Source organism: Geotrypetes seraphini, chromosome 8 (assembly GCF_902459505.1).
Source record: "Geotrypetes seraphini chromosome 8, aGeoSer1.1, whole genome shotgun sequence".
NCBI lineage: Eukaryota > Metazoa > Chordata > Amphibia > Gymnophiona > Dermophiidae > Geotrypetes > Geotrypetes seraphini.
The window spans coordinates 82,308,473-82,333,206 of record NC_047091.1 but is presented as its reverse complement, the minus strand read 5'-3'; the positions used below and the strand labels follow the sequence as shown (position 1 = coordinate 82,333,206).

General features: G+C 43.8%; 3 protein-coding genes across 3 annotated transcripts; 2 read left to right on the top strand and 1 right to left on the bottom strand.

Annotated features, from left to right (window-relative positions):
- Nucleotides 1-174: 174 nt before the first annotated feature.
- LOC117365046 (histone H4) lies at nt 175-558 on the top strand. The gene has a single exon (XM_033954923.1). The coding sequence runs from the start codon at nt 192-194 to the stop codon at nt 501-503; it is 312 nt and encodes a 103-aa protein (XP_033810814.1). The 5' UTR covers nt 175-191; the 3' UTR covers nt 504-558.
- An 857-nt stretch (nt 559-1,415) lies between these two features.
- LOC117365045 (histone H2B type 2-E-like) lies at nt 1,416-1,889 on the bottom strand. Its single transcript, XM_033954922.1, has one exon. The coding sequence runs from the start codon at nt 1,852-1,854 to the stop codon at nt 1,474-1,476; it is 381 nt and encodes a 126-aa protein (XP_033810813.1). The 5' UTR covers nt 1,855-1,889; the 3' UTR covers nt 1,416-1,473.
- Nucleotides 1,890-2,139: 250 nt separating this feature from the next.
- Nucleotides 2,140-2,609, top strand: LOC117365044 (histone H2A type 1). Its single transcript, XM_033954921.1, has one exon. It carries the CDS (start codon nt 2,160-2,162, stop codon nt 2,550-2,552), a length of 393 nt encoding a protein of 130 aa, XP_033810812.1. The 5' UTR covers nt 2,140-2,159; the 3' UTR covers nt 2,553-2,609.
- Nucleotides 2,610-24,734: the final 22,125 nt, after the last annotated feature.

Sequence of the window (24,734 nt, the reverse complement as noted above, 5' to 3'; positions counted from 1 at the left end):
AGTTCTCTGTCTTTTGAATACGACCTTGGAGAATTTGCAGAATGGACACAAATTTGGAGGCATGAATTGTAGCTTGGTTTTCCCGCGTTTGCAGAAAACTCAGTTCTCCTTCAGGTCGGTCCCTCTTTTATATTAAGAGCACTTCGCCTGCCGATTTATCACTGTAGTATTTTCAGCTTTGCTAGTACGAGATGTCTGGACGTGGCAAAGGCGGAAAAGGTCTTGGTAAAGGGGGCGCCAAGCGGCACAGGAAGGTTCTGCGCGATAACATCCAAGGCATCACGAAGCCTGCAATCCGACGCCTGGCGCGCAGAGGTGGCGTAAAGCGTATTTCTGGTCTTATCTATGAAGAGACTCGTGGGGTGCTGAAGGTTTTCCTAGAGAATGTCATCCGGGATGCCGTCACCTACACCGAGCACGCCAAGCGAAAGACCGTAACCGCTATGGATGTGGTATATGCCTTGAAACGCCAGGGCCGCACTCTGTACGGCTTTGGAGGTTAAAGAGTGTCATTGACTTTTCAGTTCACAAAACCAAAAGGCTCTTTTAAGAGCCACCCACGCTTTCAAGAACAGAGCTGTAATTTCAGTGTATTTTTAGCTATCTAATCTAATCCTTAGGATTGTATACCGCATCATCTCCACCTTCGTAGAGCTCGGTGCGGTTTACAGTAGAAGAAATAGGAAGGAACTGCAACAGAGGGTTAGAGGTAGAAGTGTGAAGAAAATTTAGAGGACTTGGGATGCCAAGATAAGAGTTAACTTGATTCCTAAGTTAGAGGGAGACTTACATTTTTGAGAAAAGCCAGGTTTTCAGATGTAACAAATTGTTTTAGCCACGGGTATCTCAACCGCTCCTCCTTAAATATGTTAATTCATAGCTCAGATTTCATGCTTGCAGGACCGCATTTTAGCCCCTTTGTCACTTTTAGTCTCAGCATAGGTCATGGCTCTGATGGACCCTAGTACTTCACCCTCCCTGCTGATTTGGGTTCAAGACCAGGTTGAACTAAGCAAAAATACTTTTTCATGCTCAGATCTCCCTTAGCTGAAGTGTTTCCTCAAATTTATTATTCTTAATAAGACTGTCAGCACACATCCGTAGTGTTAGAAACGGCAACAGTTACAGCGCTGGAATGAGACGCATGCAGACATGAAACCTGAAATAATTGTTTATAAATGAACATTTTTAAGGATATGAGGCATTTTATCCCTTCCTGGGAAGACGCGCTCCTGGGTGTTTTATGCTATCTTATTTAGGGTAAGCGGAACATGGGGGCTAGCAGCAAGAGGTTTTAAAAATAGGGAAGGGAAAAAGAAACATGGCATCTAGGAGAAAAGGAAAACACCTCGCTCAGAACTTTGAAGAGAAGTGCTGTATAAACTAGAAATCCATCTCTTTATGTGTAGCACGTGGGTGGCTCTGAAAAGAGCCTTTGGGTTTGGTTTGTAGAGCTGTAGGCTAAGCCCGCAATTACTTGGAGCTGGTGTACTTGGTGACTGCCTTGGTGCCCTCGGACACGGCGTGTTTGGCCAGTTCACCGGGCAGCAGGAGGCGCACTGCGGTCTGGATCTCCCTGGAGGTGATGGTGGAGCGCTTGTTGTAATGAGCGAGGCGGGAGGCTTCTCCGGCGATGCGCTCGAAGATGTCATTCACGAAGGAGTTCATGATGCCCATAGCCTTGGAGGAAATGCCGGTGTCGGGATGAACCTGCTTCAGCACTTTATAGATATAAATACCGAAGGTCTCCTTCCTGCTGCGCTTGCGTTTTTTGCCATCTTTTTTCTGTGTCTTGCTCACCGCTTTCTTGGAGCCCTTCTTGGCTGCTGGAGCTGATTTAGCTGGCTCGGGCATCTCAGTATAGTTCCTAACTACTTTCTCAAAAATAAGCAAACAGAGTATGCTGAAGAACGGCCGAAGGCTTTATTTATAGTATGCTTATGCAAATTCGTGATCCTGCGCGCCTGTACTTGCTAACCCTACTTTCTAGAGCGGGATTGGACCGCGAGCAAACCTTGTATGATAATCAGCCTCATAGGCGGGGCTGAACTCGTTTATCCAATCAAAAACGATGTAGTGAAGCTTTAGGAAAGTATAAAAGTTCCAAGACAGACGCGATTGAGATTCTTTTATTCTCAGAAAACCAATTTGAAAATAAGATGTCTGGGCGCGGCAAACAAGGAGGGAAGGCTCGAGCTAAAGCCAAGACTCGCTCGTCCCGAGCAGGGCTGCAGTTTCCCGTAGGGCGCGTGCACAGGCTGCTGAGGAAGGGCAACTATGCTGAGCGAGTGGGTGCCGGCGCCCCGGTCTATCTGGCAGCGGTGCTGGAGTATCTGACCGCTGAGATCTTAGAGCTGGCCGGCAATGCCGCGCGCGATAACAAGAAGACTCGGATCATCCCCAGGCACTTGCAGCTGGCCATCCGCAACGATGAAGAACTGAATAAGCTGCTGGGGAAAGTCACCATCGCGCAGGGCGGCGTCCTGCCTAACATCCAGGCTGTGCTACTGCCCAAGAAAACCGAGAGCCACAAAGCGGCCAAAGGCAAATAAAGCTGTCCCGTTGAGAGGACGTTAACCAGAAACCCAAAGGCTCTTTTCAGAGCCACCCACTCTTATCATGTAAAGAGCCAGTTTGCTGAATAATCCCGTTTTTCTTCTGTAAACACTAGTTGTAAACTTGGCAAGACTTAAATGTACTATATGGAAGTGGGTGTGTTAACTGTAAGCTAGTCTTGCTCCTGGGGTCGGGGCTGGCATTGATCCCGCTGCAGTATTTTGGCGCACAGTTCAAACTTATAAGGAGACGAGGCAAAGTGTGCAGTGGCTTATCTGTTAGTATAAAGATGTCATAGAAAGGCGACAAAAAGAACATGACATTGCCAAAAGGATAGGAATATCAATGGGGTTTTAGAACAGAAGGTAACATTAGGTAAGACAGCTTTGAGCCGTCCAGGGAAAACAGGGTTAGGAATAAAAACTTCCCATCCCAAGAACAACACCTTATCAAAATTGATTTGTAGAGGCTTCTCTTCTGGCAGGGAAGGAATTCTTGTCTGACCAATTACTTCACAGGGCGGGCTTTTCAAACTTTGCCAACAAGAGCTGGGGCCTGAACACTCTCTTTTTAAAGAATTCTGTTAGTTTTTTTTTTTTTTTTTAAAGCACTGATGGTTTATCGTTTCCCAGAGTGCACATGAATCGGAGTGTATATATATATATATATATACCGTGTTTCCCCGATGATAAGACACTGTCTTATTTTTTTTGGAAGGCCAAAATATGCTCTAGGGCTTATTTTCGGGGGGATGCCTTATTTACCCATGAAGAAGACTACAGTACACAGTTATTGTTGAAAAAAAACAGAATTTTATTACCTGTATATGGTACAGTATAATGGTAATAACGGTAGTTGTCATTACAAACCAGCATAACCAGACAATGTCTCCGACTCTCCAGTCGCCCGCCCCGACTCTCCTCTGGCCACCCCGACTCTTCTTTCGCCCGCCCCGACTCTCCTCTCCCCCTTGAAGTCCTGTCCCCACCCTGAAAGCCTGATGCCCCCCCCCCCAACATCGATTCATCCCCCCCCCCCGCAGGACCGCTCGCACCCCCACAGCCTCCCGACCCTCCCCCCCATCATGTAGAAGCTCCTACCGGTGTCCTGCTGCTTCCCCTCTTGCCCCGCCGACTCCCCGACACGATCGGGCCAAAAGGGAGCCCAAGCCCTTTTGCCCCGCCGACTCCCCGACAATATCGGGCCAGGAGGGAGCACAAGTCCTCCTGGCCCTGGCGACCCCCCCCTAGTTGTTCGGGCCAGGAGGGAGCCTAAATCCTCCTGGCCACGGCGACCCCCTAACCCCACCCCGCACTACATTACGGGCAGGAGAGATCCCAGGCCCTCCTGCCCTCGACGCAAACCCCCCTCCCTCCAACGACCGCCCCCCCCAAGAACCTCCGACCACCCCCCCAGCCGACCCGACCCCCCTGGCCGACCCCACGACACCCCCACCCTCCTTCCCTGGGCGCCTGGGCCAATCAGAATAGGCCCGGGAGCCTTAGGTCCCTCCTGGGGGCAGGGCCTGAGGCACATGGTCGGGTTGGGCCCATGTGCCTCAGGCCCCGCCCCAAGGAGGGACCTAAGGCTCCCGGGCCTATTCTGATTGGCCCAGGCGCCTTAGGCCCCACCAGTAGGCGGAGCTTTGGGACAGATGGGCCAATCCGGCCTCATTCCATCGTTGGCTGCCTGCCGGACAGGCGGGTTTGGCTCCCGTCTGTCCGGCCAACTACAGAAAGGTACGGGGAAGGGGGTTGGGGGTGTCGTGTGGGTCGGCCAGGGGGGTCGCGGGTCGGCTGGGGGGGCGGTCGGAGGTTCTTGGGGGGGGCGGTCGTTGGGGGGAGGGGGTTTGCGTCGAGGGCAGGAGGGCCTGGGATCCCTCCTGCCCGTAATGTAGTGCAGGGTGGGGTTAGGGGGTCGCCTTGGCCAGGAGGGTTTGGGCTCCCTCCTGGCCCGAACAACTAGCGGGGGGGGGGGGGGGTCACCAGGGCCAGGAGGACTTGGGCTCCCTCCTGGCCCGATATTGTCAGGGAGTTGGGGAATCGACGGGGCAAGAGGGCTTGGGCTCCTTTTTGCCCCAATCGTGTCGGGGAGTCGGGGAGTCGGCGGTCCTTCGGGGTGGGGGTGCGGGTGTGTGCGAGCGGTCCTACGGGGGGTGAATCGGACGTCGGGGGGGAACTATGTAAAAAACATTTTGTAGGGAGGGATGAGGGAAGCTGCCTGTGTTTCCTGGCGCGGAGTCACGAGCGCGCGCTGCAGTCCTGTCACTTCCTCCTCTTCACTTCATGACGAGGCGCGGCACGCAGCCATGGAGACAAATAGGTAGACGGAGGAACCACACGGAGTCACCCAGCGTACCACCCGATTCGGGTAAGCGCAGGTATCGGTGGGTGGCTTATTTGCGGGGGGGTGCTTTATTTTACATTTTTTTCTAAAAAGGGGGGGCTGTCTTATTTGATGACCCTGCCTTATCATCGGGGAAACACGGTATATATATCAATTAGCATACTGAAGTCATCAGTAGAGAGTTGCGCGGGGACAGAAATCCCACCCGTCCCCGTGAGGAATCCCCTCTGTCCCCACCCGTCCCCGCGAGGAATCCCCTCCGTCCCCATCCGTCCCTATAAACTACAGAAATAGTTATTTCATTTAATTATGCTACTGAATTAAAGGCTCTGGTAGAAACCCATTTACAAATAAGCAAAAATACTTTATTAATTTGGAAATATTAATTGGGAAGAATACATACTTTGTAAATGGGTTTCTACCAGAGCCTTTAATGTTTATAAATTTTTATCAACACAACTAATATACTACTTTATCCTAAAGCAAAAAAAAAATAAAGAAATATAATTTTTTTTCCTATCTTTGTTGCCTGGTTTCTGCTTTCCTCATGTTCTCATTCAATTTCTTCCATCCACTGTCTCTTTTCTCTCTGCGTCTTTCATTTGCTCTGTTACTGTGCCTCCCTTTCTCCCCCTTCCAAATTGGTCTGGCACCCATCTTCTTCCCTCCGCTCCCCCCATAGTCTGGCATCTCTGTCTTCTTCCCTGCCAGCGTCTTCTCCCCACTTTCTCTTCCCCATTTCCTTTCAGCGTCTTTCTCCCCCCCATCTTCCCCATGTCCTGTCAATGTCCTTCTCCCCCCTCTGTCTTCCCCATGTGCTTTCAGTGTCCTTCTCCCCCCTCTGTCTTCCCCAGTGCTTTCAGCGTCCTTCTCCCCCCTCAGTTTTACCTTAAGCGCCTTTTCCTCTCCACTCCACCTTTCCTCCCTTTCTCCCTCCATGCCCCTTACCTTTGTGGCGCTTACCCGCCTGACTGACAACAGAACAGGCCCGGTCCAACAAACCTCCCTGCCCTGTAGCCGCGAATCTAAATTACAGCAGCTGGAGTATTGAAGCTGCTGTAAGAAAGTTATTTAAATTTGCGGCTACAGGGCAGGGAGGTTTGACGAACCGGGCCTGTTGTCGGTCGGTCGGGGGACCTGGCTGGCTGTGCTGCACCCGAGGCGGACCGCCCCCACCTTGTACCACTGCCTTTTCCCTGCCTGCCCTGCCGCAGTATACAGCCTACCGGAAGTCTTCACGATGTCAGCGCTGACGTCAGAGGGAGGGAGGGCTTTGCTTAAGCCCTCCCTCTGATGTCAGCGCTGACATCAGGAAGACTTCCGTTCGGCTGTGTGCGGCAGGGCAGGTAGGGAGATTAGCCTCGCGGCTGAATACATCCAGCCCCGCAGGAACCCCATGACCCTCGGAGGCATCCCCATAGGATCCCCGCAACCCTAGGGGGCGTCCCTACGGGATCCCCGTGACCCGAAGGGGGAACCCGCAGGATCCCCGTGGGTCCTGCGGGATTCCCGTCGTCCCCATTCCCATGCAGCTCTCTAGTCATCAGGATGTTTACGTCCATTACATCATCACATATTATTTTAAGGATGGGCTTTAAATGGCTCAGCGTTTTTAGTAGCCAACGCCATTTTGAAAGCAGCATATTAGAATATTATTAGAATAAACCACAAATCTTGTTCCGTAAGTTTGCTATCTTTAAGCACTAAGTTAAGTTTTTTTATTTCAAACATTCTTTAAACGTTGTAATATGTATTGTTTACTTTTCAAGCACTGCTTCTGCATTTCCCCTGACCAAGCCGACAGGTGAAATGGTGGCCCCGTCGGGTTTCAAGTGCAGTGCCGAATCTTATGATTCTAAAGATAAGTGTCGTTATCTAAGCTATGCACTATCATTGAATGTTTGATAATATTCATCTTTAAATGTTTCTTAAAACTATTTATAAAAAATCCAAAACTTATTTAAAAATATTTAAAGTACTTAAATTTATGTGCCACAAGCCTATGATTGAGATTCTGACCTTTCAATATATTCAGCAGCACACTGCTAGAACAAAAGGTCTCTGAGGCTTGTGGCTTCTCAGATTTATTACTACGGTGGCTAGTTTCAGAGGTGATTTTGGCTTAGATTGTGTTTAGCACACCTCTTTTGTATTTGGTTTTTGGTCTCACCAATATTGTTACAATTATGTCTTCAAGCAACTGGAACACCACTTTTGGATTCAATGTACAACAAGCTGAGTCCATTCTCAGTATTTCTCCTCAATTTGACATTAGTTCCAACACTGGAGATAATTACTCCACTGATTGGAATAATTTTTTCAATCAAAATAAAAAAAAAAATTATTAAATTGGAACTCAACAGTGGTATTCTCATTGAATACTGTAAATGTGAACGGATTCCAAGGGGCCTCAGAGTGAATAAGGAACCACAGAACTTTAAAGATGACACAGATTTTCTTTCCAAATGGAACATGATTCTTAACAAATGTTAATTTGATTTGATGTTACTAATAATTGAAAAGAGCAGACAGCAAATTGACAATCACAAAGTGGATCTTGAAAAAATTACTGCCTCTTTAAAAGCAACGAACATCACAGATGCCTTTCAAAGCCAGCTAACTAGAATGAATTAAAATTTAGAGAAGTTTAAAGAAAACATCAAGAAATTTAAACTTAAAAAGTTCCATAGGGATGAAAGGGATTATATTAATAACAAAGTTTATCATTGGATGATGCAAAATAATGAAGCACCAGACAATGCTGTACAACAAGCTTCATCCATCCAAAGTTCTTCATCCCTGAGCCTTAGTTCATCAGGTGGATCCAGCTCAGGGAAACCTTTTTTAGGGCAACAAACTGGCTATCAACAAAGAAGAGGCAAGAGAGGCAGAAACCAAACAAGGGGAAGACCTTGGACAAGATCACAACAATCCAACAATCAGTGACTGTCAATTTATCTCAACATTCTTTGAAAGACGCAGAGAATGACCTATTAAATCATGGTCTTTCATTTGTACCCACTGTACCAAGTAATGAGTTTCAATTTAATATTGATTTGAAAGGTTTGTTAGATTGTTGGAAGTAAGAATGTTTTTTTGCTGCCAAAAGTTGTAATTTTGACAAAACAATTATTGCGCTAAAATCAGTCTGGAAACCTTCAGGTCCAGTTGAAGCATTAGTTGGTGTTTTCAAAAATTTAGTTGTGCAAGAATGTAAGCGCCTGTTTCAACATCCAAATAAACTAAGATATAAATCTAATCTGTCGGATGATGAACATAAAGCACTCATGACTTTACAATTGAATGACAAGATTACAATCAGACCTGCTGATAAAGGTGGAGCAATTGCTATTCAAGATATATCAATATACAAATCAAAAGCATTAGAACATTTAAATGATCCACATGCTTATATGCAAATCAAACTTGATCCTACTAAAAGGCTTCAAAGTAGTATACGTAAAATCACCAACATTGGTTTAAAAGAGGGTTTCATAACACATCGAGACCATCGGTTTTTGAATGTAAAACATCCAGTTACTCCCGTCATTTACTTTTTACCTAAGTTACACAAAGATAATCTTAATCCACCGGTTCGACCCATTATATCAACAAGAGGATCTGTGCTCGAACCACTCTCAAGGTTTGTGGATGAGTTTATTAAAACTGAAGTTCCCAAATGCAAATTTAAAGATTTTTTGAAACAATTGGAATCAGTAGACACTTTAGAAGGTCCCTTTATTCTGGCAACCTTAGACGTCTCCTCACTTTATACATCCATTCCACAGCGCGATGCATTGGATGTCATTACAAAAGTATTAGAAGAACAAGTAAAATCACAAACCATTCCCACCTACTTTTTGAGAACTCTTGCCAGTTTAGTAATGTGTGAAATTTTTTTTCTTTTTTGAGGGCAAGCTAAACAAACAAATTCAGGGAGTGGCAATGGGGACATCATTTGCACCATCTGTAGCAAATCTATTTATGATTTCTTTTGAAGAATTATGGATTGACAATTCTCCCTTTGAACATCTAATACATATTTGGTGGCTGTACATCGATGATGTGTTCCTTTTGTGGAAAGGATCTGAGAGTCAGTTGAATTTGTTCATGCAATGGCTAAATTTATGCAATTCTAACATTCAGTTCACTATTACTTGGTCTCTTTCAAGTATCCACTATTTAGATATTGAAATCTCATATGATAACAACAAATTCACTACCAAAACTTATCAAAAGCCTATGGCTAAAAATACTTTTTTAGAGTATTCCAGTTGCCACCCAAAACATCTTAAAAACAGCCTGCCATTCTTATAAATGCTCAGATTGAGACGTAACTGCACACATTTATCAGAATTCAAGATACAAGCTAAACTTTTGAGTACGAAACTAAAACAAAGAGGATATCCGAATAGGATTGTCAAGAACGCTTATACCAGAGCTAAATACAATAATCGGGACCTGCTGCTAAGTGAACACAAGCCACTGAATTCTTTGCAGGCTGACAATTATATTACATGTGTTCTAAAGCACTCTACATCTAGTTTTGAAATTATGAAAATAATTAAAAATCATTGGGACATTATACAATCTCATCCCAGTTTTCAAAAAACAAGCCTGAGATTTGCCTTTTCAAGAGGCAAAAATCTTAAAGAATTCTTGAACCAGTGGCGTACCAAGGGGGGGCATGGGGGGAGGTCCACCCCGGGTGCCAAGCCCTGAGGGGGTTCTCCCGGTCCGGTCCGGTTCCCCCCCCCTTGCGCCGGGTGTCACGTCTGGAAACAGCCTGCAGCAAGATCACGATGCCAGCGATCTTTGCCTGCTTCGGCTGTTTCCTCCACCATGGTCCCGCCCCTCCTCTGACATCAGAGGAGGGGCGGGACCGCGGCGGAAGAAACAGCCGAAACAAGCAAAGATCGCTGGCATCGCGCGATCTTGCTGCAGGCTGTTTCCCCAGGAAATGAAGCGGGGAGGCCGGGGGAATAAGCAGTGCTTCGTGATGGGGCCGAGCGGTCCTTCGAGGTAGTGGGGGGGTGCAGGCCTTCGGGGGGGGACAGGCCTTCAAGGGGGACAGGCTTTCAAGGGAGGGCACAGGCCTTCAAGGGGGGGGGACAGGCAGGCAGGCCTTCAAGGGGGGGACAGGCCTTCGAGGGGGGGTGCAGGCCTTTGGGGGGGGGCAGGCCTTCAGGGGGGGCAGGTCTTCGAGGGGGGTGCAGGCTTTCAGGGGGGGTGCAGGCCTTCAAAGGGGGGACAGGCCTTCAGGGGGGGCAGGCCTTCAAGGGGGGGGACAGGCCTTCGAGGGGGATGCAGGCCTTCGGGGGGGTGCAGGCCTTCAGGGGGTGCAGGCCTTCAAGGGGGGGACAGGCCTTCAGGGGGGGCAGGCCTTCAAGGGGAACAGGCAGGCAGGCCTTCAAGGAGGGGACTGGCCTTCGGGGGGGTGCAGTCCTTCAGGGGGGGGTGCAGGCCTTCAAGGGGGGGTGACAGTCCTTCAGGGGGGGCAGGCAGGCAGGCCTTCAGGGTGGGATGCAGACCTTTAAGGGGGAGACAAGCCTTCAGGGGAGGGGGGGCCCTGGTGTAGAAGTACACGGAGGGAAGGGGGAGGGGTTCAAAGAGACGTGCATATGCCGGACTTTGGGTGGGAAGAAATAATGGGTCTGAAAATAGAGGAGAGAGAGAGAGAGAGATGATGGACATGGGTTTTAGGGAGGGAAGGAACAGAAAGGGAGAGAAGTTGGACACAAGGGATGGTGTGGAGGGGGGGAATAGAGATACTGGTTAGGAGAGTAGTTGGGAAAAGAAAGGGAGAGATGGTAAACCCTGGGGTGGTGGGGAAGGAGGGAGAGCTGCTGGATGAAAGGGTAGTTAAGAAAAGGTGGATCTGTGGAGGGAGACAAAAAAAGAAAAGATGCCAGACATCCGGGGCAGGGAAGGGAAACGGAAGGGGAGGACAGAGATGGCAGATGGATGGTTAGCACGGAGAAAGAAGAAAGAAGGAGACCCTGGCAAGCAAGTTATCAGAAGACAACCAGAGCCTTGGACCAACAAGATTTGAAAAATAACCAGACAACAAAAAGGTAGAAAAACTAATTTTATTTTCTGTTTTGTGATTACAATATGTCAGATTTGAAATGTGTATCCTGCCAGAGCTGGTGTTAGACCGCAAACGTGAGCTAGGATTTAACAGAGAGAGGAAAAGTCCTTTTTGTTTCTTTATTTTATTTACACCACAGCGCCTGTGTGGTTAGGAGAAGCCAAAGGGGGGGTCAAAAAGCTATAAAATAAACCCACCAGGATGTTTGAAAAAAACACCCAATTGGGCAGGAAAATCGAATCGATAAACCAATTCAATAGGCTGAATCGAATCAAATTTTTTTTTCCTGAATCTGGCAGCACTAGTTTGCGCTACTGTCTTAGACTTTAGGACCTGGGATTGGGGAGAGATGGCATCCTCAGTACTTTATAATGCAAGTGAAATGAGGATTTGGTCAGATTTTTGAAGGGTCTGCACTCTGCAGAAGAAAAATATTGTATAGGCTGGGGACATGAGACAGCAGGAAATGGGAACTTTTCTTCCTTCTATTTTTGTGAATGGAAAGGCTGAGGATGTCAGAGAGTTCAGTTAAAATATGTACTTTATAAGAAAATATAATAATGTGTTTTATAAAGTTTATAGTATTGCTGGCTTACCTGGTGAGGTGTTCCTAGTGGTGGTGGTGGCAACGTGTCAATGTGTTGAGAGGAAGAGGTGATCTGGGAAATTCTGCTGAGCAAACTCCGGGCCCATTTCCACCCCCCAGTTAGTCCACTCCACTCAACTGGTTCACACACTGAGTGGGTCTTTGGGTGTTGTTCCTGGGTATTTGTTTTGGGATCTCTTCCAGTGGTTTGTCAGTATCTCCTTCGGGTCCAAGGAAGGAAACTTTGTTAACCTTAGCACTGACCTACAGAATATGTTTGTAACAGCGCTGCTTGTGTGGCATTCATCTATGTAGTGATCGAAAGAAAAAAAACAGACCTTTGCACATTTTTGCACTATATGGTGGGTGTATGAGGAGATTCACATTTCCTGCACAGCTAAGTCCGTGTGAAGTTACCTTGTGCTGTATTTGACATCTAGCAAAGTCTCTGTTTGGAAGGAAAGATCTCAGCTTAAAAATGAAGTGGCCAGAAGTTATGGTAAAAGCAGATAGCGTAGCTGGTTTTAAGAAAGGTTTGGACAAATTCCTGGAGGAAAAGTCCATAGTCTGTTATTAAGACATGGGGGAAACATCTGCTTGCCCTGGATCGGTAGCATGGAATGTTGCTACTCTTTGGGTTTTGACCAGGTACTAGTGACCTGGATTGGCTTCCATGAGAATGGGTTACTGGGCATGATGGACCATTGGTCTGACCCAGTTAGGCTATTCTTATGTTATGTTCTCATCTGTAGGAGCCTTTGTTTTCACTTCTTAATTTAATGTATTTTTTTTTCTGAGAACTTATCAGTGTTTTTTATAATGGGAACAAAAATGGAAGAGAATTAATGTGTGTGGAATGGGGGAGTAACTAATTTCTTCAGCTAAATAATTCAATCCACCTCAACCAGACATAGGAGAACTCACGCACCATTCACACACCCTCCAACCAAAAACGTCAAAAGAAAAAAACTGTTCGACAACTTCCTAGCCATTCGAGCTGCAACACTCGACCCCCAACTCTACAACCTATTGACCTCGACCACAAACTACAAAACCTTCAAAAAAGAAATAAAAACCCTTCTATTCAAAAAACACATAAAACCGAACTAACACAATCAGAACTGTCCCAAGCATCACCTGAAACTACTCCATTATGTACTTCTGATGTCATGACAATTCAGACATAATTTATGTTATGTTATGTTTGGAATATAAGAAAATTTTCACTGCCTGTTTCTATTCTGACCATTTATTCCGTTTCATGGTCATTACAAAAAATATTTTATTACATGGGGGGGTGTCAAAAAATTATGGGCCCCGGGTGCCACATACCCTAGGTACGCCACTGTCTTGAACAGTAAGAAAGTCCAGCAAACATAAGCACAATTGCTACCTTCGGGCCATTATAAGTGTGGTCATTGCTCTTTTTGTGATTTTTCATTACAGCTTAAAGAATTTATTAATTTTTCTGATCAAAAGGTCTACAAAATTAAGAACTTCTGTACTTGTCAAAATGACCATGTAGTTTACATTATTACTTGTCCCTGTCCTAAGGTCTACGTGGGCATGACAACTAGACCCTTTAAAATTCGTCTCGCTGAACATAAGTCTAACATCAAAAGAGCAAGTATCAAAGAACCACTTGTTCAACACTGTATAGATGCATCCCATACATTTAATAACCTGAAGGGCTTCATCATTGATACAGTCAAGAGGAATGACAGGGGTGGCGATAGGACTTTAGCTCTTAAACGCAGGGAAACATATTGGATTTATACTTTAAACTCTTTGTCTCCCACTGGGCTAAATGACAAGATCGATTGGTCTGTATACTATTAATAATCTATTTAAAGGTCTGGTTTACTAGCTTATTTTGGTTTTAAATCGCATTTACAATAGCTTTATTTGAGAGATTAAGGATTTATATCAATTAGCATATTGAAGTCATCAGGACGTTTACGTCCATTACATCATCACGTATTATTTTAATGATGGGCTTTAAATGGCTCGGCGTTTTTAGTAGCCGACGCCATTTTGAAAGCAGCATACACTGCACAACAAAGTTTTTGCTTCCTGAACACTGCTGGGTGTTTCTTATAGAATTTTGGGTGCTGATCATGAATATTACATCAAAAATTACCCATCACGTACCATTTCAGAGAAATCTTCAATTTTGTCGTGATTTTTTCTTATATTTGGATGCAAACAATTTTTTCTCCCATAAGTGTCTTATCAACAACGGTTTGTGCCGCCTGGGTATGTCCATGCATAAAATCTAGCCAGGTTGGAAGCTGTTTTATGGAAGATGACATCCTGGGCATGTCTGGGCAGGTCTGAACGAGCTTGCGCTGTCTCACCATGCTATAATGGTGGCTTCCATACACCGATCCTGCTCATTTGGTTAATATAGATAGTCCGTGTGTGTATATAGTATCAGTATAGTAAAGTATAGTAGTATAGTAGCTGTAGCAATATAACAGTAAGTAAGCTTGATGCTATAGACGTTTTGGTGTCGGGCAATATGTCTCGTCGGTGTCGTAACAGCCGCGACACATTCTGCTATATCTGTGGGGAATATACACTTACGCCTCAGAGACGTTCGATGACTGCCCTTGTAAAGAAAGCCTATCATCTGTATTTTGGCTGCAAAATAGGTGATCAAGACAAGCAATGGGCGCCTCACATTTGCTGTGCGACATGTGCTGTTAGTCTGAGAGCCTGGCTCAGAGGTACTCGAAAGACGATGCCATTTGCTGTTCCGATGATATGGCGAGAACAGAAAGACCATGTGACGGACTGTTATTTCTGTTTGACTAATGTGTCTGGTTTCTCTGCCAAAAACAAGAAGTCAATTGAATATCCTAATCTGCCTTCAGCAATGAGACCCATGCCACATGATGACAGTCTTCCAGTTCCGAAACCACCAGAGGATTGGACCTTAGACGAACCAGATGAAGAAACTGCAGTGCAGGGTTCTAACAGTGACATTGACCCGGATTTTGAACCATCCTCATCAGGCGATCCACATCTGATAACACAGTCCGAATTGAACGATTTGGTCAGAGATTTGGGTCTGTCAAAAGCAAAAGCTGAGCTGCTAGGTTCGAGACTGCAGGAATGGTGTTTGCTATCACCAGGTACGAAAATTTCTGTGTTTCGAGACCGGCATCATGATATAACCAAATTTTTTGCACAAGTCGACAGTCTCTGTTTCTGTTGTGACATTGAAGGATTGTTCTCGGTCTTTGGTTGTGATCACAACCCGGAAGAGTGGCGTCTTTTCATTGATTCGTCAATGTTAAGCCTGAAAGCTGTTCTGTTGCACAATGGCAACGTTTATCCTTCAGTACCTGTTGGCTATGCAGCACATATGAAAGAAACATATGAGAATATGGAAATGTTACTAAAGTATGTCCAGTATACCAGGTATAACTGGAATATCTGTGGAGACCTCAAAGTCGTTGCTCTGTTACTAGGACTGCAGCTTGGCTATACAAAGTACTGCTGTTTCATCTGCGAATGGGACAGCCGAGACAGAGAGTCGCACTATTCTAGAAAGAACTGGCCACTCCGTAAAAAGTTAGTTCCAGGACAGAAAAATGTAGCACATGAATCGCTTGTTGACCCGACAAAGATATTTTTGCCTCCTCTTCACATTAAACTGGGACTCATGAAGAATTTTGTGAAAGCAATGAACAAGGAAGGGGAAGGTTTTCGTTATTTAAGACAGATGTTCCCAAGAATAACTGATGCCAAGATCAAAGAGGGTATTTTTGTTGGCCCCCAGATCAGACATGTTATGAGTGACAAGCGATTTGAAGATCTGTTAGTTGGGCCGGAAAAAATTGGCTGGAAAGCCTTGAAAGACGTTGTTGACAATTTTCTGGGCAATTACAGAGCCCCAAACTACATTCAGCTGGTAGACAAACTTCTCAAAGCATACAAGAGAATGAAGTGCAATATGTCACTCAAGATTCATTTCCTCCATTCACACTTGGACTTCTTCCCCGCAAATCTCGGTGCTGTGAGTGACGAGCACGGTGAAAGGTTTCATCAAGACATAGCTACGATGGAGAAACGATACCAGGGCAATTGGAATCCGTCAATGCTTGCCGACTATTGTTGGATGCTACAACGTGATGCACCAGACACTGAATATAAAAGAAACTCGGGAGCAAAACACTTTTAATTCTGTTTCATTTAGTCGCTTGTGCGAAACGTAAACTTGACTATATATTTTATTGTCAGTAAACATAAAAATGTCTATTTCTCATAGTTCTTACGTGATGCAGTAAAACCAAAACCATATTTGAGCATACCAAGTTGGTACCTGTCATAATCACCAAAAACTTTTCAGGAATCAAGACTTAACCAAAAAATTGTTGTGCAGTGATATTAGAATAAACCACAAGTCTTGTTCCGTAAGTTTGCTATCTTTAAGCACTAAGTTAAGTTTTTTATTTCAAACATTCTTTAAACGTTGTATTATGTAATATTTACTTTTCAGGCACTGCTTCTGCATTTCCCCTACCATTGCTATAGCCCCAAGAACAATGGACTGGATCAGGAACTTGTTAACTGAAAGGCTACAGAGGGTAGTGGATACTGACGATGGACACACTGAATAGGCCATTTGGGCCTTTATCTGCCGTCATGTTTATATGGCTGTGAACTGATTATTTGAAATATTGTTTTGTAAAGATCCTGGTATTTGAAAGAAATACAACAAAGTCACATTTAGGCACATTTTTGTTATTTTGAGAGATTTTATTTTTTAGGATAGGGGTTACAATTAGCGGGGGATGGTTAAACCGCTGGCGGGGTGATGAGAAGAGGGCTGTGGGGAAAAGGATTTTGAGTTGAAGGTAGAAATTTCTTGATAGTACAGTTCTGTCCAGTTGTTCTCTCTTTAGTAACCCTCTAAACCCAGAGAAGAGTTAAGAGATGTTGCTATGAGAGTGTTTGGAAAACAATTCTGACCCTGGGTTTGGCTGCGGAAGTAGTAGAGGACCAGCTTCAGGGTGCATTTCTCACTGTATCCAACATGATTGGGGAGGGGGCTCACACACATCATATTCCTGGCTGCTGATGGCAAAGCAATTATTAAGGGCCCTATTACTAAGCAGTGTTAAAAAGTGGCCGGCGTTATCATTGCTGCAGGACTTTTCCGCATGCAGAGAACACTTTCAGCACAGCTGTAAAATGGCCACTTTTCCTATTTTCTCTTCTTCTCCATGCAGTAATTTCCACTTTTAGCTTGTGAAAATTAATGCATGAGTCCTTGCTAACACCTAGTGCCTCTTTTACAAAGCCATCGTGGCGATGCTGCTGTGGTAAAAGCACTGAAGCTTGTAGGAATTGAATGGGCTTTGGTGCGTTTACTGCAGCTTTGTTAAAGAAGCCCCTAATTTCTAGCTGGTAAGAGCTCCTGAGCTATGCTAACCTATTACTGGCCAACACTCATTTTGGTGCCTCAAATGTTAGACCAGTTTCTGGGTATATTTGACCTGCTGATCCCTGAAATGGCAAACAAAACAAAACTGCAGATCTGTACAAGACGTAGGCAAATTTTATTAATGACAAAAAATGATATGCAAAAAATAATATGCAAACCCTTTTACCAATTACCAATCAAGGGACCCGACACGGTCCGTGTTTCGGACACACCTTCGTCAGGGGTCCATGGTAAAAGTAGAGGGAGAAAACAAAAAAATCACAGAAATACTGTATAATGGTAGCAAAAATAAAGCGACGTCTCAATCCGTCACTGTAAAAAGTCGTCAAAAGGACCGTGTCGGGTCCCTTGATTGGTAATTGGTAAAAGGGTTTGCATATTATTTTTTGCATATCATTTTTTGTCATTAATAAAATTTGCCTACGTCTTGTACAGATCTGCAGTTTTGTTTTGTTTGCTCTCGGTTGTTTTTAACTGCAGTTTAGGTTGGACCTCCTTTTGTTCTTTTGCTTCGATCCCTGAAATGGCACCAGTTTTCTCCTAGCAGCTCTAGTATTTGAGATATAGAACATGTTCCATATACCACTCTTCACTCTGCCCGCTCATTAATGTTCAATAATTTTTATTGAGTTTTAAAAATAAAATATATATAACAAAAATCTTACAAAGAATATCATCTCAACTCAATTAATACATTGTAGATATATAAATTCTAAAAAAATCAACAATCAATTATCATTACAATACAAACACGATAAAGTACCTCCCAACACTCCCTCTCTCTTCCCATTCCCCTACCCACCACTCCACCCATCCCATTTCCAAATATTACTAAGAAATAGTGCTTAACTTTATGATTACAAATGTAATGAGTTCACTACAATACTGCATGCTCTCACTGATAATTGCTGTATATAAGGTTCCCAGATCATCCAAAATTTACTCTGTTTTTCATAAGATGGGGAGGTTGCCCTAGCTTCTATAATCATAAGAACATGAAATGCTGCCCTCCAATGCCAAAATGAGGGTGGACTTTCTTCCAACCAATGTTGTAAAATACATTTTTGATCTATAATAAAGGATTTACAAAATAATTCCCTAATCCCTTTCTTAAAAATCCTGTCCCATTGAAGAAATAATACCATCTGGGGGGAAGAAACCACAATTCTAGAAATAATTGATCCAAGAAAAACACAAACAGCATTCCAAAATTTCTGAATTTTGGGACATAACCAAAAAGCATGACCCAATGTATTATCCATTTTTTACATTTTATGCATATTCTTGTCTCAACACAACCAAAATGTAAAGCCTGAACTTGAGAAACATAAGTTCTCATAACCATTCAAAATAGATTCTCTCTATAATAAGTGCAAGAAATTGTGGAAATGCCTAATTGAAGAGCCTTTTCTATTATTACTTCACTAATTTCCACTCTCAATTCCTCAGTCCACTTATCTGCAATCCGTTTATAGCTCATATGTGGATATACAAGATCAAGGGTGTTTTTAATGTATTAAATTGAGGGTAGAGCTTCTAGATGTTCAAACAAAGTTCCCAGTCTATATCCCACTCCCAATGTCAAATCTTCCTTTTTCAGTGTGGTAATATAATGAACTAATTGCATATAAGCCTCTCACCCGAATTAGTCAATAATACATTAAATAAAATTATATTTTTGTCCTCTCCCACAAAAGAAAATATATGTTCCAACATAGAATTTGCCCATCTACGAATAGGACCCTGTTCCATACCAGGAGAAAAGGTGTAATTCCCCACTATTGGAAGAGAGTCAGTATGGGGGCCCCTTAATTTTCCAAACCTTCATCAAAGCAGTCCATATCATCCTCATATATTTCAATATCGGATGATTTCAATAATCAGAGGGTATATTACAAAGAGATGTTTGTAGAAGAAAATGAAGGTTCAAAGGCCGAAAAAGAGAGTGTTTCATCTCACACCATGTATATTCCGAAGTTCCAAGAAACCAATCTCTAAGATGTCGAAGGCCACAAGCCAAATTATACAAATAAAGATTAGGCACCCCCATCCTTCCCCTCTTCCAACTCTCCATCATATAATCCTACCTCAATTTAGGTTTCTTCCCCTTCCAAAAAAACGTTGTAAACCAGAATCCAGAGCAACAAGATCTGTCTTCTTAATCCACACTGGTAATTGTTGGAGAGTATATAACCAAGTGGAAAAATGATCATCCCATAAAGTGCTATTCTCCCAGTCAATAGCAATGGCAACGAAGCCCATATTTCTAGCCGACGCTTAGTATCCTCCAAATGATGAGTAATGTTACATAAATAAAGTCTATTCAGATCTACTGGCAAATGAATACCTAGATAATTAAAATCATTGCCTGCCCAACGTAAAGGAAAAGACCTTGGCCACAATTCCTTAGTCTGGGATAATGTTGCCATAGCTTCTGATTTAGAGTTGTTTAAAGCAAATCCTGAAAAATCCCCATATTCACGTATATTTTCTAACAAAATTGGGAGCGAGGAAATCGGATCAGTGAGATATACCAATAAATCATCAGCAAATACTGATATTTTAAAATGTTCTGACCCCATTAAAATCAGGATATTTTAATGTAGTGTTTAAATCAATATATTTTAAGCATGAAGGAAACATAGTCAAATTAAATTCAACCATATCTAAGAAACTAGAGCTGATGTGATCTATCCAATACAATTTTCTGAATCAGCGCCCCAAATAACCCCAGGAACAGGTCAAACAAACCCAAATCTCAAAGATATATATATATATATATATATATATATATATATTTTTTTTTTTTTTTCCTGTTATTGGCCTGTGTTAGAACTGGGTACACCTGAAAGAAGAAGTGACGTCACTGAAGAAGATTGCAGCCTAAATCAGAGTCTCTGTCTTCAGCTGCTATATATCCCGCTTTAAATGTACTTGCGGCAGCTATTAGTCTCTTCACTTAGTGCCAGAGAGGGGTTGACTGCTCAGAATTTGGTCCTTTACAACTCCCTAAAGCTAAATCCATTCACAAACCCTCCAAACAACACCGAAACAAGACAAACAACAGAAATAACTTAAAAAGATTGAAGTACACAGAAATCCCCATCCCCACTCAACATAGGAGCTTCAAGGGTTATTACCTGAACGCTCGCTCGGTGAGAAATAAGACACAAATCATATATGATTGGATTGAACAAAAGAACCCAGACCTTTAGGCCCTGATTCTACAAAGTGCGTCCCGATTTTAGGCAGCTGTAGGCGTCCTACAGCTGTCTAATCAGCCAATCGGGATGCACGTTTTTTAAAAAAATGCTCCCCAGGCAGGCTGCCTAATCTAATCTAATCTAAATCTTGGGTTTATATACCGCATCATCTCCGCAGATGGAGCTCGACACGGTTTACATGGTTAGGGAAGGAACGGAACTCCAGTGGAATTATATAAGTATGAGAGAAGAGAGGTTGGTGTGAGAGTGCCAGGAGCGGGATGGGGTTACGTTCTGGAGAAGAGCCAGGTCTTCAGATGCTTACGGAATGGTAGAAGGGGGCTCAAATTGCGGAGAGGGGAAGGGAGACTGTTCCAGAGCTGAGTGATTCTGAAAGGGAGGGAAGAGCCAAGTTTACCAACAAGGGAGATGCCTTTTAAGGAGGGGTAGGATAGTTTTAATTTTTGAGTGGATCTAGTGGAGGTTGGATTTGAGGAATTCCAGGATAGAGGGATAAAAGGAGGAAGGATACCGTGGAGGATCTTGAAGGTTATATTGCCTATATTGAAGGCGAGGCCCAACCCCCCCCCAAACACTACCGACCGCCCCCCCCCCCCGACACTACCGATCGCTGGCAGGAGGGTGCCCAATCCCTCCTGCCGGAAGATGCACCCCCCCCGTGCTAACAGCCCTCAAACCTCCTTCCAACCAAACTAACCTTTCCTTGTTGGCCAGACGGGACTTGCCCGTCCAGCCGGCAGGCCCGTCTCGTCGAAATGAGGCGGGCCCGCCCCTTCCCGGCCTATCCTTCCGAAGCCTAAGGCCTGATTGGCCCAGGCTCTAGAAGCCTGGACCAATCAGGCCTTAGGCATAGCGGGTCCACCCATCCCCACTAAGTCTAAGGCCTGATTGGCCCAGGCGCCTAGAGCCTGAGCCAATCAGACCTTAGATTAAGTGGGGATGGGCGGACCCGCTATGCCTAAGGCCTGATTGGTCCAGGCTTCTAGAGCCTGGGCCAATCAGGCCTTAGGCTTCGGAAGGATGGGCTGGGAAGGGGCGGGCCCGCCTCATTTCGACGAGACAGGTCTGCCGGCTGGACGGGCAAGTCCCTTCTGGCCAACAAGGAAAGGTTAGTTTGGTTGGGGGAGGTTTGAGGGCTGTTAGCACGGGGGGAGGGTGCAGAGGGGGTGCATCTTCCGGCAGGAGGGATTGGGCACCCTCCTGCCAGTGATCGGTAGTGTTGGGGGGGCGGTCGGTAGTGTCGGGGGGCGGCTGGTAGTGTCGGGGGGGCATCTTCTGGCAGGAGGGATTGGGCACCCTCCTGCCAGCGATCGGTAGTGTCGGGGGGGGGCAGTTGTTAGTGTAGTGTTGTTGGCCTACATTGTAAGCGTCTCTTCCTCTACTAGGGAGACGCGTAGGGCTGCCTAGGTTCGCCTAAGGCCCTTAGACGAGCTTAGGTGTATTGCGGGCCTCGCCTTCAATATAGGTGGCCTGCCTGGGGAGCATTTGTTTAAAAAACGTGCATCCCGATTGGCTGATTAGACAGCTGTAGGTCGCCTACAGCTGTCTAAAATCGGGACGCACTTTGTAGAATCAGGGCCTTTATTCTTAACCGAAACATGGCTGGTCTCTGACACAGATGCCATAATGAAGGAAATATTACCACAGGGCTATAAAATCATTCCACTAACTAGAAACTGGAAAAGAGAAGGAGGTCTAGCAATAATCCTCAAACATTACTTCGATTTCTCTAGAATTGATTTTAAAATCACAGAAGAATTGGAAATCCTTACCTCTAAGATCACCAATACCGAATTGGAAAAATCACTAATTGCGACTCTATTCTACATCCCCCCCAAAAAATGGTCCACTGCAAAAGGAGAATTCTTTGAATTCATCTCAGCCAATACCATAAAAGGAGTATATAACATTCTATTGGGAGATATAAATGTCCATCTAGAACAAGTGGAAAAACCAGAAGTGATTGAAATTGACACATTTCTAACTACCCTGGGCTAAGGAATACCAATCAAAGAGGTAACACATGAAAAGGGACATCAACTGGACATCGTCACCTTTTCCCATAAAGACCTCACTAATCCAAAGATTCAATACCACATAGGAAATTGGGAAAAATGCATATGATCAGATCACTACATTCACAATTTTGAACTACGTTGGCAAAAGAAAAACTCTATTGCAAAATACACAAACAAAGCCAAACAGAATAAAATTGTCACCCGCAGAAGAATCACTAATCCAACAGAATTCTGGACCCATTATGAATTACACCCCAATTCAGAGGAAGACACGATTTCCCTTCCAGATGGGAAAAATTAACCAAAGACATACTAAATCAAATAGCTCCTGTCCAAACATACAAAAAGAATACAAGGGAATCTAAAGAATGGTATGATGCCAAACTACTAGCCCTCAAAAAAGAACTCAGACAACTCAAAAGAGTATGGCTAAAAACTGCAAATGTGGATGACAAAACCAATTGGAAACATAAAATGAAAATCTACAAAAACCTGATAAAAGAAAAGCGTCACAACTGTTATGCAAAAAAAATAGGAGCAGTCAATATCAATAGTAGAGAATTGTTCAAAATATTGAACAAATTAACAGACACTACACAGATCCTAAAAATCCAAAATGAACGGATACCAACGGTCAACATCCTCGCTGACCACTTTAGCAAAAAAATCATTGATTTAAGAGCCTCAATATCTTCACCTTCACCCAACTTCGTTTTCCAGTTCATTCCACAGGAAAGAGAGCCCAATGTCGATATGTACTGGAATGAATTTGAACACCCTGATTGGTCTAACTTTCTCACATTATTCAATAAATACGCCAAATCAAATTGTCTTCTAGATGAATGCCCATCCCAGATCATGCAAGTTGCAGTTCCCAAATTCAAAAGGGATCTATTTAATTGGGCAACATCCATACTTACAACTGGAATTTATCAGGAAAATATGGGTCACATTCTAGTCACACCCATCCCCAAAGATCAGAAGACCTCACTCACTCTGACGTCCAATTACAGACCCATTGCGAGCACCCCCTTCTTCACCAAAATGTTAGAAGGATTGGTCAACCTGGAACTTGTAAATCACTTAGAAAAATTCAATCTCTTAAATGACCATCAATCAGGTTTTAGAAAAGGATTTAGCACTGATACAGTTCTTGGCTCTCTCCTTAATCACCTATACAATCTCTTCAGTCATGGCACCAGCGCTCTGATCTTACAATTAGACTTTAGTAGCGCTTTTGATCTAGTGGATCATGAAATAATGCTCACGTGTCTAGATGCAATGGGAATATCAGGAAGTGTGTGGACATGGGTTCAAGGTTTTTTAACTAAACGATCATATCAAGTGGTCAATGATGGAAATTACTCAGAATCCTGGAAAAGTCCCTCGGGAGTCCCTCAAGGCTCCCCACTATCTCCCACCTTGTTCAATATATATATCTCCTCCCTATGTCACCTACTGCAAAAGTTAAATCTAATATATTACATTTATGCAGATGACATATCTATATTAATTCCAATAACAAATGAGACGAATGCCACATCCAAGCACATCTCCTTCATTATGAAGGAAATTGAACAATGGACCATAAACTTTAAATTGAAACTAAACTCAGAAAAAAACAAAAATTTTCCTGGCTAGCCCAAAGGAAAAAATCACCACAACAATACAAATAAATGGTCACGACCACCCAATATTAAAAACTATAAGAATATTAGGAGTCACTCTAGATACCAAATTAACTATGACCGATTACATAAACTCGGTGACAAAAAAATGCTTCTCCACTCTTTGGAAACTGAAAACCATAAAAAAATATTGCGACCCTCTATCCTTCAGATTACTGGTTCAGTTGCTGATTCTATTCACCCTGGACTATTGTAACATTATCTACTTGGGGATACCTAAAAAAAAACGTAAGAAAACTGTGAATAATTCAAAACATGGCCATCCGCTTAATATTTGGACTAAAGAAAAGTGATCACGTTAGTCCCTTTTACAAACGACTACACTGGTTACCACTCGAAGAAAGAATTCTATTCAAGTTCTCCTGCTTTTGCTATAAATTAATCTGGGGAATGGCCCCTAATTACCTCCTATCTCATTTTGAATTCTATTCCCCCATTAGATCTACCAGAAACAACAACCTGTTTGCATACCCGAAAATTGTTGGCTGCAGATATCGAATCTTCCTGGACAGAACTTTCAAGTTTCAAGCTGGTAGACAGCAATCATGGTTAGGCTATCTCATCGATACCGCTAGGTTGACCTACAGCATCTTCTGGAAAGAACTAAAGTCCACTTTGTTTAAGAAATTCTTGTCCTAGCCAGACACTCTCCCGCGAACATAACTTCAACATCTTATCCTGAATTTCTTCCTCACACTAGGTATCCACATTCCCTGTCTGCTAAAAATTCCCTCTTCATAATTGTATTCTGATATTCGCTGATGTTAGAA

What these genes read in the sequence shown, in the direction of transcription:
- LOC117365044 (XM_033954921.1), top strand. Translation starts at nt 2,160, where the DNA reads ATGTCTGGGCGCGGCAAACAAGGAGGGAAGGCTCGAGCTAAAGCCAAG.
- LOC117365045 (XM_033954922.1), bottom strand. Translation starts at nt 1,854, where the DNA reads ATGCCCGAGCCAGCTAAATCAGCTCCAGCAGCCAAGAAGGGCTCCAAG.
- LOC117365046 (XM_033954923.1), top strand. Translation starts at nt 192, where the DNA reads ATGTCTGGACGTGGCAAAGGCGGAAAAGGTCTTGGTAAAGGGGGCGCC.